The sequence below is a fragment of the Salarias fasciatus genome, chromosome 13 (assembly GCF_902148845.1).
Source record: "Salarias fasciatus chromosome 13, fSalaFa1.1, whole genome shotgun sequence".
Classification (NCBI taxonomy): domain Eukaryota; kingdom Metazoa; phylum Chordata; class Actinopteri; order Blenniiformes; family Blenniidae; genus Salarias; species Salarias fasciatus.
This window is the reverse complement of record NC_043757.1, coordinates 22152180-22167860: the sequence shown is the minus strand read 5'-3', so window position 1 is coordinate 22167860 and position 15681 is coordinate 22152180. Positions and strand designations below refer to the sequence as shown.

The window sequence follows — 15681 nt, the reverse complement described above, 5'->3', positions numbered from 1 at the left end:
AATCAATGACAATCGCCTTAGGCATGCCTCAAGACCAATATCTCACTGTGGTGGAATAATTTTACTCTTTAGCACATACACTCTGCTGACCCTGAACTGTCAGCCACCAGCGTCAGACACCTGAGGCAGAGTGTGTCTCTAAACATTCAATCCCTCCATTTTCTGCAATTCAGAAAAATGTCCTAACTTGTGTGGCTCTTTAAGTACAGCATTTTTTTTTTCTTAATGTTAAAGTAGGTTTATCTTTCATGTTAACCTATACACAACAAAGGAACGGTTGGATGAGTGAATATACTGTCAAGGAAACATGAAAGATGTCAGACAAGTCTTGAAACTGCATATTTGATCTGACAGTCACATAAAGACATACATTATTTAATGGAAACTCCATCAGTATGAAATATATTGCAATTTATTCTCATCAGAAAGGTCTGAAACTAGAATATAAATAGAGTTATGCTGGGTGTTTAACAAGTAGCCAATGAAGTGAAGATCGATTAGGACTCGGGTTACAGCCTCACGTTGCACAGTCACTGTCTGAAGCTCAGTCAATGAATATGCAGCCGATGGAGTTGTGTAATTTCAGCGAATACATCTGAAGGAGACGTTTGATAGAAATGCTCATGCAAATATTACTTTTCATGCTGTACCGACTAAATCGAGACAAGTGTTCAAGAAAATTATGTTTCATGGTGTGAGCACAGTGAAGTGCTTGTGCACGGTGCATATCTCTGTTTGAGTAGGCTGAGCTCTGTTTGTTTACATTTTTATGTTTGCATCTTACAGCTAAGTGCTCATTTCTATAACCAGTATATTTTATGTCTCTCTTGTCCATCCAAGTCATCCCACCTTTTTTTCACCCCGTAAATGGAATTCTCAGAAAGTAATCAGAGTAAATGATGGATGTCCCTTTACAGTCTGTATACACAGGTACAGATAGTATTGAATAAACCAAGTGCTGAGATGAATACGCTACACAAAAGCCACCTGCTTATCAACCTTTGCTAACAAATGTTTAGTTTATGTGCATTATCTATCTACTGGAGAGCAGCACGGCGAGACGTCGGGATTTATTAAGCCAATGTAACGAGACATAAAAAGGCATAAAGTTGAGCCACAACAAGCGAAATGTGCTCAGTCGGGTTAGTTAGAAAATATTTTTCATGTAGCTCTCGCTGAACACCTGTGCACGGTGATATAATGCACTCCCGGCAAACGTAAGAAGATTATTCAGACTAAACCTCCGAGCAAACTGATACAAAGCTCTATTTAATAGACAGAACAGCAGCTGAAATCAGGCACTAAATCCTGACAGTAAACAGTATGTGGCTGCTTTATAGCCTCCAAAAGAAAAGCCTGCTAAAGGTGACATGGTAAGTCTGGGTGACATATTTGCAATGTAATGCCAACAGTATTAGAGGAATAACAAACATGGATGTTTCCGTCTGGAACAAATATTAACATATACTCTTTTGTTGGTTCATGTTTCTGTAAAACCGGGTCTGACCTGCAGTAACATTTTCAGCCTGAGCAGCTGGTTCTTCAGCAAACTGCAGTCCTGAGTCATGTGTTCCAGGGTCAGTTCATCCAAAATCGGTGTGTAGCCATGCGGCCTGCCTTCGGACGGGGTGGGCCGCGAGGCGGTCCTTGAAGCTTTGAGGCCATCGTAGTGCTGGAAGACGTGAGACCTGGAAAAGAAATCCAGCAAGTCAGGCAGAGAAGAAGCCCAATCGGCCAGATAAAAATATTGAATGATAACAGCTTTACAGGGCAAAAGGGCAATCATTGGACCAGCGGGCAGTCTGTTTTCAAAGCCCTATGCTCGGTTGTGAGGGATTTTACTTTAAAACAAAGTTTACAGAGTTCTTGCCACAATAAAACAAATAAACTGACCAAATATTTATCACAGAATAATAATAATTAAAAAAATGTGAATGGTATAAACGATTTATGCAAATGCAAGGATGAAAGAAAAATCCCGAATCCCCTCTTCCTAATGTGACAGTGCACCTGTGTGAATTGACAGGAAAGTGCACAAAAGCATGTGCTTTCAATTCTTGACTGATCCTACAGTCATGTTGGAGAACAAAGGATGGTTTCATTGCGTCTATGCATGAAAATGTGCACAGTTCCACTCTGAAGACGTAACGATGTTGCAAGTGGCGACGGCTAAAGGCTCAAAATGAAACGCCACCCTCTGATGATGTTTACATTTAAAGCAAGTATTCACGTGTGGGGCTGTGAATGTATGTGTGCACAGTGCTTTGCATTTGAACACACACACAAACACACACACACATTTTTTTTGCGTTTGTTTTACAGCCTGCAAGCTTGTTACCCTAAACTTTTGATTTCATAGGTAATGGAGAACAGAAGGCCATTCTAAGCACATCTGAGCCTGAAATCAATTATAATTAATCATAAATGTTTCAAAAGTTAATTCTCAAATGTTTTCTTGCTCAAACTTAAATTTGAAGATTTGTATCCGTTTTCTCAATAAATCATTGGAACAACTCCCTTCCTTGTGTTAGAAAGTGTTGAGCCAGAATTTGTCCGTCTGGTCAGCGGGATGACTTCTTTTTTTTTTTTTTGTGACCCTCACAATGAGCACAGTTGCCCTTTTCTCGATCTGAAATCTGGTTGCAGTTAATTTGCGATGGCCTGCCATTATTACTTCAACAAGTGACACCAGTGAACCTGATCACTTTTCATTTCACGATCAATTTGCCCAGAGGGGCACGGATTTGCTCTGCAAGCAGCATGTACTTTAGTCTGAAACTTTTACAGACGCTTTGCGTCAAAGGCACCGAGGTTTTTACAGCGTTAATCTCTGACCGACCTGCCATCATGGTGAAGGCGCTCCGGCCCACTCCAGCGATGGTGTTTTCTCCGTTGCCCATGGCGACTGCCTCGTTCTGATCTCTCAATGTGTGACATCCTGTCAACATCTACATGAAAAGATTGGGGAGAGTAAGTTATTTCTGAACACAAGAGAAGGCAAGTGAGCAACCAAAAGTAATAGAAACTGTCAAATAGGTTTATGAAAAATTAAGAAGTAGTTATTGAAACGTTCTTAATACAAATCCATATTTGAAAACTGAATGATCATTTAAAGTACAGGCAAAAAAATTCCTGAGGTATTACAGAGCTTTAAATGTGTCTGTCTTTATTTTGAGGCATGCAGAAACATCATTTGAAGTTCAACAATTCCATCGCTTCGTAAAAGAAATAGTTGGTGGTGCAGAGCAGCGATAATGATGTGTGTGCACAGAAATATATCTTAAACCTTTGTATTTGTACACAGTGTCTGTGTAGACAATATAAAACCAGGTTCTGAAGCACATATAATGCATGACGACGAATACCTGGTGGGAATGATTCCTACTGAGTTTATTTCAAAGGCCGGGTAACATCTGCATAAAAATCAACATCTCATCCATCTCATTCTCCGTATCATTTTCTCCATCGCACACAGACACAAAGTCATAGTTCATTTCATTTTCAAGGAGGTAAAAGGACAGTATTTGGCAACACTCGATGGTATATAGCTGTGAAATGAACCATGACTGCAACAAAATTGACAGCTAACAGAGCGCGACCCCCAGGAAATCAAAAGGACCCTTCATTATTTATATGCCAGATACTTCTCAGACTGAAAGAGAAGAGAGAGAGAGAGAGAAAAGCAGATACAGCGGGGGAAAGGAAATGTATAAGGTACCGGCTAATTCAAAGACCAACACAAACTAATTCAGTGGCGGTGGTAAAAATACTTAACCCAGAGTATCTCCGCATCGCACAGGAGCAAGCACTCAGCTTTATACCGAGGTGTTAAGTTCCAGGAAAGTAGAAAAACTACCGATGACTCCGTTTGTGTCAGGAAGTCAGTCAAAAAGTAGAACAATATGTTCCAAGTGGGGGGGAAAGTCCATGAAGAAACTTAGACGATGAGCGTCGAGAAATTCCCTCCGCTTGAGTCAGCTGGTGAGCTGTTAAAGGGCCAGAGAGAGAGAGAGAGTCCACCCGGCTCCCGCCCGGCCTGCCTCTGTCTCTGTTGACAGCCTTGTTTTTCTGGGAACTCCCTGGGAACTGGAGCTGGAGCCGGAGCCAGAGAGGACTGCTGTGGCGGCAGAGCAGCTGAGGTGACTGCTTTGTATCCAAGCTTCAGAGTCACCAGCTGAGACAGGCATAGGGCCTTTCTTCTATTAAGGGACCGGACGATCGCTTTCAAAACCCTCCTCAATCCTTTTTTTCCAGGCCTCTTCCTTTTTGTTTTTGGTCCCTCTTCCTGTTTTGTGGCAGACTCGGGGTGTCTCTCTCTGTTCCACGTCTCAGGGCCTGCCCTGTGGGCCGGGTCTAACTGGACTCTCAAGCCCATCTTGCTTTCACTCTGCCTCTCATGACAGAGTGAGCTATAAATATGGCTGCTGCTTCCCGAATAGGAGTAGGAAAGGACGACATTCCTATTCACATTCCTCCAGAGCGAACATTCCTCTCCCTCTAGGTCTCTCTTTAAAACAAGGACAAGTGTTTACAGACCAAGCATACCTAGTTGCAAGGTTTGCAGGCAGACTAAAACAACAATGCCTGCTGTATATTCTACCGCCACAATTTATGAGATTTTATTTTGAATCCACTGTTGCCTCGGACCCATTCATTTTGGAAAATGCGTGAAAACATCTGCATGAATGTGTGAGCACAAGAAAGCATGCATATCTGCAAGTTTCATTTCATTTTCTGGCGCTGATTCCAGCAGCCTTCTCTTGACTATTATATAGATATGGTCAACTGTAAGATTGCCGTGGTAAAATTTCATTTCCAAGCCCATACCTGAACCCTTCCTTTCTTCCTCCCACTGCTGTCATATATGTGGCAATACTCTCTGAAGAACCCCTAATAACACTGTCAATTCTGCCGTCACATGGCGCAGATGTCATCGGCTTAATGTCAACACCTACAAAGAAGCTATTTTCTTTATGGTTAATAAGCTTGGGCCTCGATTAGATCTGTTAAGTGAGAAACCCCTGACACCACAACAGATAACAACACAGAAGTTAGGGGATGATAAAGGAGTAAACTAATCATGCAAATGCCGCATGGCTATTGTGAAGGAAAACAAATCCAGTATACGCACTGTGGGTGGTGTTGATTCCATCGACAAACCTGAGCACATCTGTTCATGAAAACAGAGACAGGCAGCTGGCGGAACACTCCTCCAGGTTAGCTGAATAGCTCGTATTCAAAGCCAATTGTGTGCCAGGTATGGATTCATAATGTAACTATTCAACTACCAAATATTAAAAGACAAACGGCACATAACAGACAACAAGGTAGCGATTCATACGGCTTAATGGATGTTGCAGAGGAAAATTTTCACCCAAGGCCAGGCATAATTCAAATTATTCAAGCCAATATTCGGCATGGAGGGACACAGCTACAAATAGAAAGCTAAGACCTTGATAATGCATTAATTTACAACTGCAATCATTCTTTGCTGGAGGTATCTGCTCATACATGAAATAACAGAACACCTCCAGCCAATGACCCTGAAAGACTTGTTATCATGACCACGGGATAACCTCACATATGTAAATCCGTCAATTACATTAAGAGCCGAGTGTTCATGTGGGTGAACGTAATGTGGCTGCTGACCATGCAAGCCGTCTTCTGGGAGATCAACATCCAGCATGAGGTCGTCGTCGTCCAACTCCCCGCTTCCCGGAGGGTCCAGGTTGTTCAGGATATCCTGGGGGTCGCAGAAAGGGCAGGTAATGCACAACAGTTCAATTGAAACTAAAAAACGGCTCGTAATTACGTTCATTTTCATAACCGCAAGTCAGCCAAAAATAAAAATTCACTTGTTAAATAATAAATTGACATTACTTAGGATCCTCCTACTCTTGAGTTTAGCATGAAGAATGCACCAGCATGCACACATGAATAATTACAGCTTTGTTTAATGCAGAGCTGATTTTAGCTCAGAGACCACTTGCTGTAAATCTGATCTCTGTTGGACTGATCCGTTAAACAAAACCTGCTGTAAGTGATACTGGAAATTTATTGGAAACATAATATATCGTTTTGTCTCTTATTTTTTTTAAAAATCAACCTTCATTGTTTCCATGGCCTTTTTATTTTGTTTCCAATAAGCTATACTTTTATCTGTTGCATTACTGCGGGCATTGCTGTGATCTTAGTCCATTGTTAGCTCTCCTTAGTAAAATAATGCAACAAATAGGATATAAACTAAGAATAACAGTTACTTCTTTTGGTAAAAGTGCACTTATTTGCGGTCCATCTTCTATACTGAATTATCCATCCAGGGTTGCAAGTTTGTGTAACTAATATTGTTGTTGTTGTTGTTTTTTTTATACAATTCTTAAGAGTAGCAGACGTAACACAACAATGAGACCCAAGCTGAGGTACCAGTGATGCTACCATGACATACATCTACGTCATTACTAGTAAACTAGCATTAGCCTTAAAGCCATCCGGGTAAGTGTATAAAAACATGCATAATGCCACAGCTGTAGGAGAAGATTGTGTTTTTTCCTCCCCCACACTCCACTGTATTTTGCACAAGAAGGAATCATTAAAATAAGCTTCATGTTGAGGTTGTTGTCATTATCCATGGTAATTGTTTGGTTCTGTGAAAATATACAAATTTTGAATGAAAATGTGTTTAACGTCTGGTTTACAGGATGCCATGTTAGATTTTCCCTAAAGTGGATTAAATCATTCGCTCTCATCTGTGTTTATCTTTATTTCCTAATGATTAAATTATGCACATCAAGCAAAGATTAATTTTTTTGTTTTAGGGCTTTTTTTTAAAGATCATGTTTCAGCTTATCCTCTCACTTCATCTCCAGATCAAGGAAGAAACCATTCTTATTCCATACATTACAATACAGAAACCGTGACAGGAGTTTAGAGAAATGCGACCCAATTATGAAGAGCAAAGCCGAGCGTCAGGAAATCCCAGCAAAAACACTTCACACCTCAAAATATGGAGCTACTCCGAGTGCCGTCTTGCTGTCTACCAAATATTTCAAAGCATACCCAACAGCAGAGAAAAGAATCGATAGTTCAAAGCTTTATTTTTCAAGGCAATTTTGTGCTTTACGGAACTAAATTGACAGGGCTTTGACTAGAAGACACAGGCGTAAAATTACTCATTATTGAATATCTCATGTGCCGCACAATAAGTGACTGGTACTCAGTGTTTTCAGACTTAATGAGGAAGGAATAATGAAGGAAAGAGAATAAACAAAACATACATCTGCAGTCTTCCAGACATTATCAGCCAAGACGTGGGAGGAATCTTTGTTGTTTGAAGAGTCTGCGTACAAATCAACCTGTCTCCTCTCCTTTATGCTATCACATCCTCTGATTTCTGTCTGCGGTTTTATCCTCCGCCCTGTTGCTCTCTTTTCTCGAACGTCATGACACTCATCTTCTGAATACAAAGTTTATTTGTCTTCCTTGCAAGAAGTAAGACAAACATTTGATGAAACAAATCAAGATACATTTGAAAAAAACATCATTTAATCTTCTAAGAGATGCTTTCTTCTCACGACTGCTCTAGAAAGCAGTACTGATGTGGGTTTATTGTAAGATGCTGACGCTGAAGTTGGGATGCATAGATCCAGGATAGAGGTATCTATGTCTGCCCCTGGGTTCAGATAACTACAGCAACTTAACTGTCTCACAGTGCCCTTGTGTGTTGTTTTAAAAAAAAGGTTCAGAACCTATTAAAAGTACACAAAACACAAAACAAAAGCCGGTACTTAAAAGTTACGACTCAGTGCAGAAACTTACACAAGAAAAAAAAGAAAAATGTGAGGCAAACTCCTGAATATTAATCACAAGGAACTCTGCTGCCTGTGAAAATACAGCTGATACCTTACAGTATATTACACCTTTTACTGTCATAAACGGCACCTAAATACATTCAGTATATACATTATGTCAAACTCCGAGCAGTGATGCCCGTAATTATATCCCATTTGTCCAAAAAATTCACTTAACACGAAAACAAAAGCCAGTAAACGATAGCCATTTCAGGGATGATTTTAACACACGTTGACAATAATGATGGTAACTACTAGAAATTGCCAGTCTTTTCTTCCACAAACACATCGTCATAGCATCTTCTTTTGAGTATTCAAGGTTCTATGTCCTTGAGTAATGGTGTTTCATTGTTATGGCTTGTTTCTTTGTTTCGTTTTGATGTTTTTTCCTACATCCATCACATAATAAAACACATTTCCCCCTGATATACTGAACAAACCACAATAGTGAACCGTGGATCAGCGCTTGGCAAAGGACAATTCAACATGTAAACATGAGGGACTGGGAGCTGAGCCTCAGCCATTATTTATCTTTTTCAATATTGCAATACAGTGCTGCACCCTGCAGTGCACCACTTCTATAAAATTGGCATGAAATCACTTAATAATATGTGTTTTTGCTCTATTCATAACTGGGTTTTTGTCTCTGGCTCTCCCCTTTATTGACTGTCCTTACGTTGCTGCGTGAGAGCTTCCACAGGAAATTATGTTCCACACTGGCTCCCGACAACAGCTTAGAGCCTCTACAAATTCAGCTTTGTTTCGCGGAAGATTTGAGAGTGAGGACGTCAAGGTAAAAGCGTATTTCCGCTGAAGTCCTTCATAAAGCCGGTCCATCTCTGGGGAAGGGAAAAAAAAAAAGTTGGCGCACAAAACGTTGAATGCAACATGTTAGAGAATGTGTGCAGATCCACCTCTGCATTATTATTCACGGTGAAAAACTCTGTTTTACAGCTGACCCTGAACGACCCGGCTGGCTTTACAACAGGCGCGCGCAACTCAGCAAAAGCTCATTACAGAAACCTTCATCATCGCCACTGCATTCATCTGGAAACGTCAAGTTCTCACGGGTGGAATGCAAATGAGCCTCATTGCACGCCGTCAGACAAAAAGTTGGCGCAACTTTCAGAAGCACAAACTTGATCTTGAGATGAGAGTCTAAAATCAATACATGCCAGGAAGAAGTTTCTATGCTGACTGTACTTGCTAAGAGATGTTTTGCTGCCTTCTCTTCCAGCTCCAACAGAACGAGAATTTCTTTTCAACTCAGGATGTCACTGCTTGTTTCCAATGAAATCTTCCTTTGATTTCATTTTGAATACACATTTTCTGGAGGGATCACTGGATTTTGAAAACCAAATACTTTTTCGAATGATATTCTGCATACAAAATGTCCAAAGCTTAGATGCCACATTATTACTATGCGTGAAAGTGAGAAAGAGACGGCGATGCTGAGCAGTGACTATGGATCTCCTGTGTGACATTAACAATCCCACGTCGCAGCGTAATTCCTTCTCCTCTATATCTTGGGACTCGCTGGTGGTTTTGATGGAGGAAATGTCCTCTACTCTGATCATCCACGAGCCACTGTGATCCACTCGTCCATCTCATTCGCAGCTTCTCAACTGAGGTGAGTCCACTCAGGATAAACTGTAGGATGTGTGAAATGTAGGACAGTCTCCATCTGGTACGCCCACTCCGAGCCTTCTTGGTCTTACCGAGTTTTAAATGAATCATCAGGAAGGTGCCGCAAATGTCCTTTCATAATGTTTAGAAGAAACTCAAATGAGTTCCAATTAATCAGTCAGAGTTAATTGAACTGAATATTATGAAAATAAACTTACAAATGTGATTGTTGCGGCAGGCACGAATATTTTAGATTTGGGTTTTTCACATTTGTCAAGGAAGTGAGGGTTTTGCTAAAAATAGCATTGCGCTTTATGTAAATGTCTGCGGTTTATTCCTGTTGTATTGTGCTACGCACAGGCAAACATTCAGAGGCAGAAAGCAGGCGCTGCGGAAGAGGAATGTGCACGGTGAAATTGTTTAATGGGTGATGGCAGCAGCGGAAACGAGTGAAATAAAGTTAGAGAATCCTTGAATCAGCGGTATGTTATTTTTTTCCCGAGAATTATCTATTTGCTATTTCATTAGGCGCTCGCGACGCCGACACTGCTGACTCAAAAGCAATGAGTTGTACGTGCCTTAACGTATAAACTGTATCTGCATATAAAGAGACGTTATAAAAACTCACCTGAGTCGCCACTTTTATGGATTCGCTGTGCATGGATGGAATTTTTAGTGGGAAGCCTGTAGCTTTGGAAGACCGTTTAAAAATTCAGTTTTAAATTTATCATCTTTACTCTGTTTCTTGTCGTTTCCTTCTTTCAGCCATTCAAACTCAAAACTCATTGGAAAAAAAAAAAATGAACTGCTGCCAAATTTTTGTTAGGTATCTGCAACACCCCGATTCCAAGAAAGTTGGAATATTATTGATACAGAATAGTCAAATATTTAACAAATTTACAACAGAACGTGCACTATATTGCCAGAAGTACTTGCTCAGCTATCTAAATCATTGAATCCAGGAGTTTTAATCTCCTCCATGGCCACAGGTGTATGAAATCAAGCCATGCAGACTATTTCTTCAGATATTAGTGAAAGAATGGATCGAAAGAATCTTATGGTTTGTATGCATGTAGTTGCTAAAAGATGATAACATACAGAATAAAGTTTTTTGTTTGTTTGTTTTTAGGGGAGCGCCTCTAAGGGAGCGCCTCTCAAAACAAAAGTGTGAAGAAAAGAAAACGACCAAAATGTCAAACCAATTAGGCTAACTGAAGGCATGAGGTTGGATGGAAACATTTTCGAGAGGTTAAGAGTCTCAGGAGCAACCATCAGAGAAAGAAAGAAAAAATCTCTCAAAATCAATGAACAGGTCAAGAAAAATATCCGAAAATATCAAGTTGGAAATATTCTGATCACTCCATTGCTGTTTTTTCTAATGTTCTTCTTGCACGCAGAGAAACTGCATGAAGAGCAGGCGTGATTGTAAAATGTAAATGATCCATGTCTTAGCAGCAGAAAGAGGCCAGGTCCTGAATAATATAATAGTGAAAACTAAATAAAAAGATCCCGGGCATCCTGTGAACAATCTCGAAAAGAAGATTCGAGTATTAAGCTGCTGGAATCCTGCACCTTAAAAAGAGGAACATTACTGAACCTTAAATACATGTTTTTGGACTGTGGGAAGAAACCAGACGACCTATTAAAAAAAAAAAAGAGCTGCACATGCATAAGGAATCCATGCAAACTCCACACAGAAAGTCTCCCCACTCACAACAGGGACATCTGTGCTCTGAGGTGACGACTGCTAACCACTTCACAACCTGTTTATTTCCCTCATGCCTCAGTATTAAAAAAACATGACGATGAAACTGAAAATATCTTATATTTATAAAATAATCTATTATTCAAAATCAGCCAGTTCTGAGTGTCATTTAGATTGCAGAGAAATAAAATATAGTGACGGCTTTTTCATTCTGAAAAGCAAATCTGAAATAAAGCTGAAAAGATAAGACGTGAATATAAAAAACTTGACTTGAATATGTGAATGAGTCATTTTAAACGTCTCTCTTCCCTGATTAATTACGTGGAAACGCTGTCAAACTCTAATAAACTTTTAGGAACTGTGAGGCTGCACGATCAAAATATCAAAATAACGCTTCGGTCAATTTTGTGATAAACTCAGACTGCTTGCCATAAGGGAAAATCTTATATTACTGTGTGACACAACAAAAAAATCAAGCAAAATGTCTTTTTGTAGATTCATCTTTCTGGATCAAGAGTAGGTTGAGCTTTGCAGCGTTTCTGTGAGGAGTTTGATGTGACAGTTTTGAGCTTAATACTAATGAACGAATTCATATGGGAGATTTATTTTATTTATTTATGTATTTATTTTACAAAGTGATGGGTCACACTTGTGCTCAGAAACTTATAGAGCCGCTGATGATAAGGAAAAGCACAGAAAGTAATTTGGAAATGGCTCAGATGACTATAATCATAAGCAGAAATGTATGTTAAGTGTTCAGAGGTCTCCTAAGAAATACACAAAAGGACAATAAACAGCGAAGTGTTCACTTGAAGGGCTCCTGCTGTCAATTTAAAGTCAAAACAAACAGGCCGATGAGCTGTAAGCCTCACAGACGCAGAAGCAAACCATAAATGGCTGTTCACTCTGCAGACAAAAGGCTTAAGCACCTCACCTATTTAAACACTAATGAATTGACCTCTCTCAACAAAAGTAAAAGACCTCAAATTAGAGGCAAAATAAACAAATCAGGGATAAGAGAGAGGTAACTCCACTGCTTCGAGGAAGCAAAGGGAAAAACCGGAGGATTACAGAACCGCCAAGAGTTTCCTCTAAAAACATGAAGACAAACTAGGGAGAGAAAGGAGGTGAGAGAATCTTTAAAAGAGAAAGAAAATAATAAAAAAGAGAAATGAACAGGACTGCAAACATGAGCATACCCAATAGAGGAAGGACTGCAAATGTACAAATTATAAGAGGCAAAAAGGCAAACAGCTAAGGCATTTTTTGTCGGCGACTTTGTGCCCTGTGAAGAAGTATTTGGCTGCAATCTCGAGTGAGAGAAAAGCTGGTTTTTTTTCTATCAGATGAAATAAATTCCAAGGCTCATGGTTAATGGAATCAGCTGAACTTCAGACAAACAAATGGACTAATTTACTTATTCATTTAAATGTGACCGCAAAGTTCATGCAAATATGAATTAAACCAAATCACATCTCAGTAAATTATAATGAATATACAGTCTAATAACTCTGCCGTGCAAGACACATCTGCAAAGGTTAACGCGTTAATAACTGATATGAAATGTAACTCGGCATATATGAGGGCTTTGTTTTTGTTTTGTTGTTCGGCGTATCTATATAACTTACATCAGGTCTGTGTTGAGTTCTTGCGCGGAGAGGCAAAGACAAGAGATAAATAAGACGAGTGGTAAAACAAAAACAAAAGCCGAGCGAGGCATTTCTCATCTTGACACAGCTGCAACAAAGAATATTTTGAGCTTCACAGAGGTTTAAAGTATTGGGGAGATATTACGCTGCACAGGTGTTGCTACTATTGTGTCCAGCGTCATGTAAATAGCGAAAATCATCTCTCAGCATGAATGCCTTCTATTTCAGCTCCGATCGTTGCGCCGTCTACTGCATTCATGATTGTTTGTGAGAAAATCTAAAAAAAAAAAAAATACTCAAAAAATAAAAATCGTCCCAGGGTCGACTGAGGCTGTTGCTCTATATGCTACATTGAGCTGGGGCCAGGAAAAAAGCGAAATAAATGTCTGTGAGAAGTGGCCTTCCATTTCACCATGCCAGTTTTCTAAAGCTGGTACTGTACTGAGCTGCACGCTGCATCATGGGAATGTCATTATGAGCTCAGGTAGCCCACTCCCTGATTCTGCACACAAGCATATGAATGCAGCGAGAGCCACATATAGCCAGAAAAATACTGGCACACACAAGCAGGTGGGTGTTGCAAGCGCACCCACATTGCATTGTGTGAAGGATGCACAGTGCCACCAAGTGGACTGAGGCTGTTACTGCAGCGCTAAACCTAAACCTGATGAGAGCCGAACAGCAAAAAAATAAACAGCTGTTTCTTAAGAAACTATGACTGAATTTTTTATCTGTCATTAAGGCTGAGTTTAATTACCTTGACTTACCAGAGAGCTGCTTTACTTTATGAGGCAAAACCAAGATAAAAGCTTTTCTAACAAAGTCCTGCTGCAAATGACGACTGTTTTCAAGCAAACTGTCGTACACAATGTTTGATGTTGCTATAAGCCACACAGATTATGTACGATGATTCTCCAAGAACAACTAATCGTTTTGGAAACGGACACTGCTTTGTGACAGGATTAGATCTGTGGTTTTCTTGTGCGGCATTACGGGGAACTCGGAAAGAAGGAGAGAAGAATTAGTAGTGAGAGACAAACAGATGGAGAGGAAACAGCAGAAAAAAGAGTGGGAGAGAGGGAGCTCAGTGTGTCCAATTACAGTAAGTGGGCTCATTTCCTCTAATCAAATAGCTCGGTTAAATATCTCAAAGGCAGATTCCCCATGGAGCTAATCTTCACACATCAGCAATCAGCCACTGAGTCTCTAACCTTCTCCCCTTTTTAGCTCTGTCCTTTCCCTTTTACTCTGCAGTCCAAGAGAGAGCTGCTTTGGAGATTTAGTGGAGGCCACAGGGCAAAAACAGAGGGGCTGAGTCTGATTCCCTTTTTTCTAACCAGATATGTCACTGCGTTAAATACTTCCATCAGTTTTTCACACTGCTGAGCTTCAGTGCACCAATCAAGGGGGAACATGAAAGTGCACACGAGGAATAACCTCTTCTGACACACAGAGGCAATCTGGACCAACCAATTACACAACAAACATGTTCTTGCATTGTGGGATGGTGTCATATTACACTGGCACAGAGAGAACATGCAAACTTCACATATAATCTGGCTTCAACCAGGAGCCGCCAACATTTGATACACAACAAGATGCATTCATGCTTTCATCAGACTAACACTAAATATAGAGTTTTCTACAATTATTTACTCTAGATTTCCATGGAGTATCAAGAAGGTCATGGGGTAGAATGTGGCCTCTCTGTGTGGAGTTTAGATGTTCTTCCTGTGCACTCGTCACACACTCCACACATTTCTTGTTCAAGGGCTGTTTAAGAGGTTTTCATCAATATTTAACACATGCATTTATTTTAATAAAATTTTATGTAAATGATGTAAACAAACCTACGTTTGAGAAGGTGACATGCTGGCAAAATATAAAAGCAGTTATTTGACAGTATGTACTGTATATTTTTTCAAAACCTCAGGTAAATCCCCCACATGACCGGCGTTAATCCACTATACAGACACAGCGTTCGCGCACACACACACACACTGAGACATACTGAATGTCTCCTAATGAGATGCACATGCCTAAAGCACACATGCTAGAACAGATCACTGCACTGAACAAATACTAACACGCTGTACTCTTAATGTTCTGCTTTAGTATTTGCAACAAATTCATTACTGCATGATAAACACATTGCATCCTCAATGTCTCAAAACCTGCATCAACAACACACAATGAAAGCAGTAAACACACACATCTTATGATATGATTTCTAATCCAGCTTATTCTAAGCTCTTTATGCATTCCTGAAATCAGGTGCCCTGGTGAATACACTACCAAAGCAAGGACAGTGATACTATTAGCGCAGTTGGTGGGCAGGCCAGCATTCCTTTAGAGGAGAGAAAGAGGCCTTGGCATCGCACTGACACTGAGACCAGGCTGGGAAAAAAAGCAGACAATGTTTCTTTTTGTACAGCTTTTGTTCTTCTTGTTCAAACACTAATCACAAAAGGAGGAATTACTTGAAAGTGGCGCTGATTAATAGACTGAGGGTCGCCTGAAGCCTACAAGTGTAGCAGCATTGTCAAGATCACAAGAACTGGATATGACAAAACTCAGACAAAGCTCTTTTATATCCACAATGACATCTTGACACAAGACACATTCTATATTTATATAGCATTGTACGGTTTTTCAGCAGAAGTATAAACATTTTGGCTTTTCAATTGAACATGAAGCATATCGAGCACCTTTACGTGTACTATCGGCGTGTGTTCAGCAGTACATGTTTGACTCGAGCTGCTCATATCTCAAACCTCATAACCTTGGCATCTTTTAATCCTCCCCTGCTCAAAAACAGCAATTCTTGGAAATGAACCCAGTTTTCAGTCAACAC

General features: G+C 40.1%; 1 protein-coding gene across 3 annotated transcripts in view; it reads right to left on the bottom strand.

The window, feature by feature from the left end:
* The window catches only part of ccser2a (coiled-coil serine-rich protein 2a), a 48268-nt gene that overhangs the window by 16846 nt on the left and 15741 nt on the right, over window positions 1–15681 (bottom strand). For all 3 annotated transcript variants that reach the window (XM_030106061.1, XM_030106059.1, XM_030106060.1), the window contains exons 4-6: window positions 5650–5743; window positions 2840–2948; window positions 1508–1688 (exon numbers count right to left, since the gene is read on the bottom strand). In XM_030106061.1, the coding sequence (XP_029961921.1) occupies window positions 1508–1688; window positions 2840–2948; window positions 5650–5743 (384 nt within the window). The remainder of the gene's footprint in view (window positions 1–1507; window positions 1689–2839; window positions 2949–5649; window positions 5744–15681) is intronic.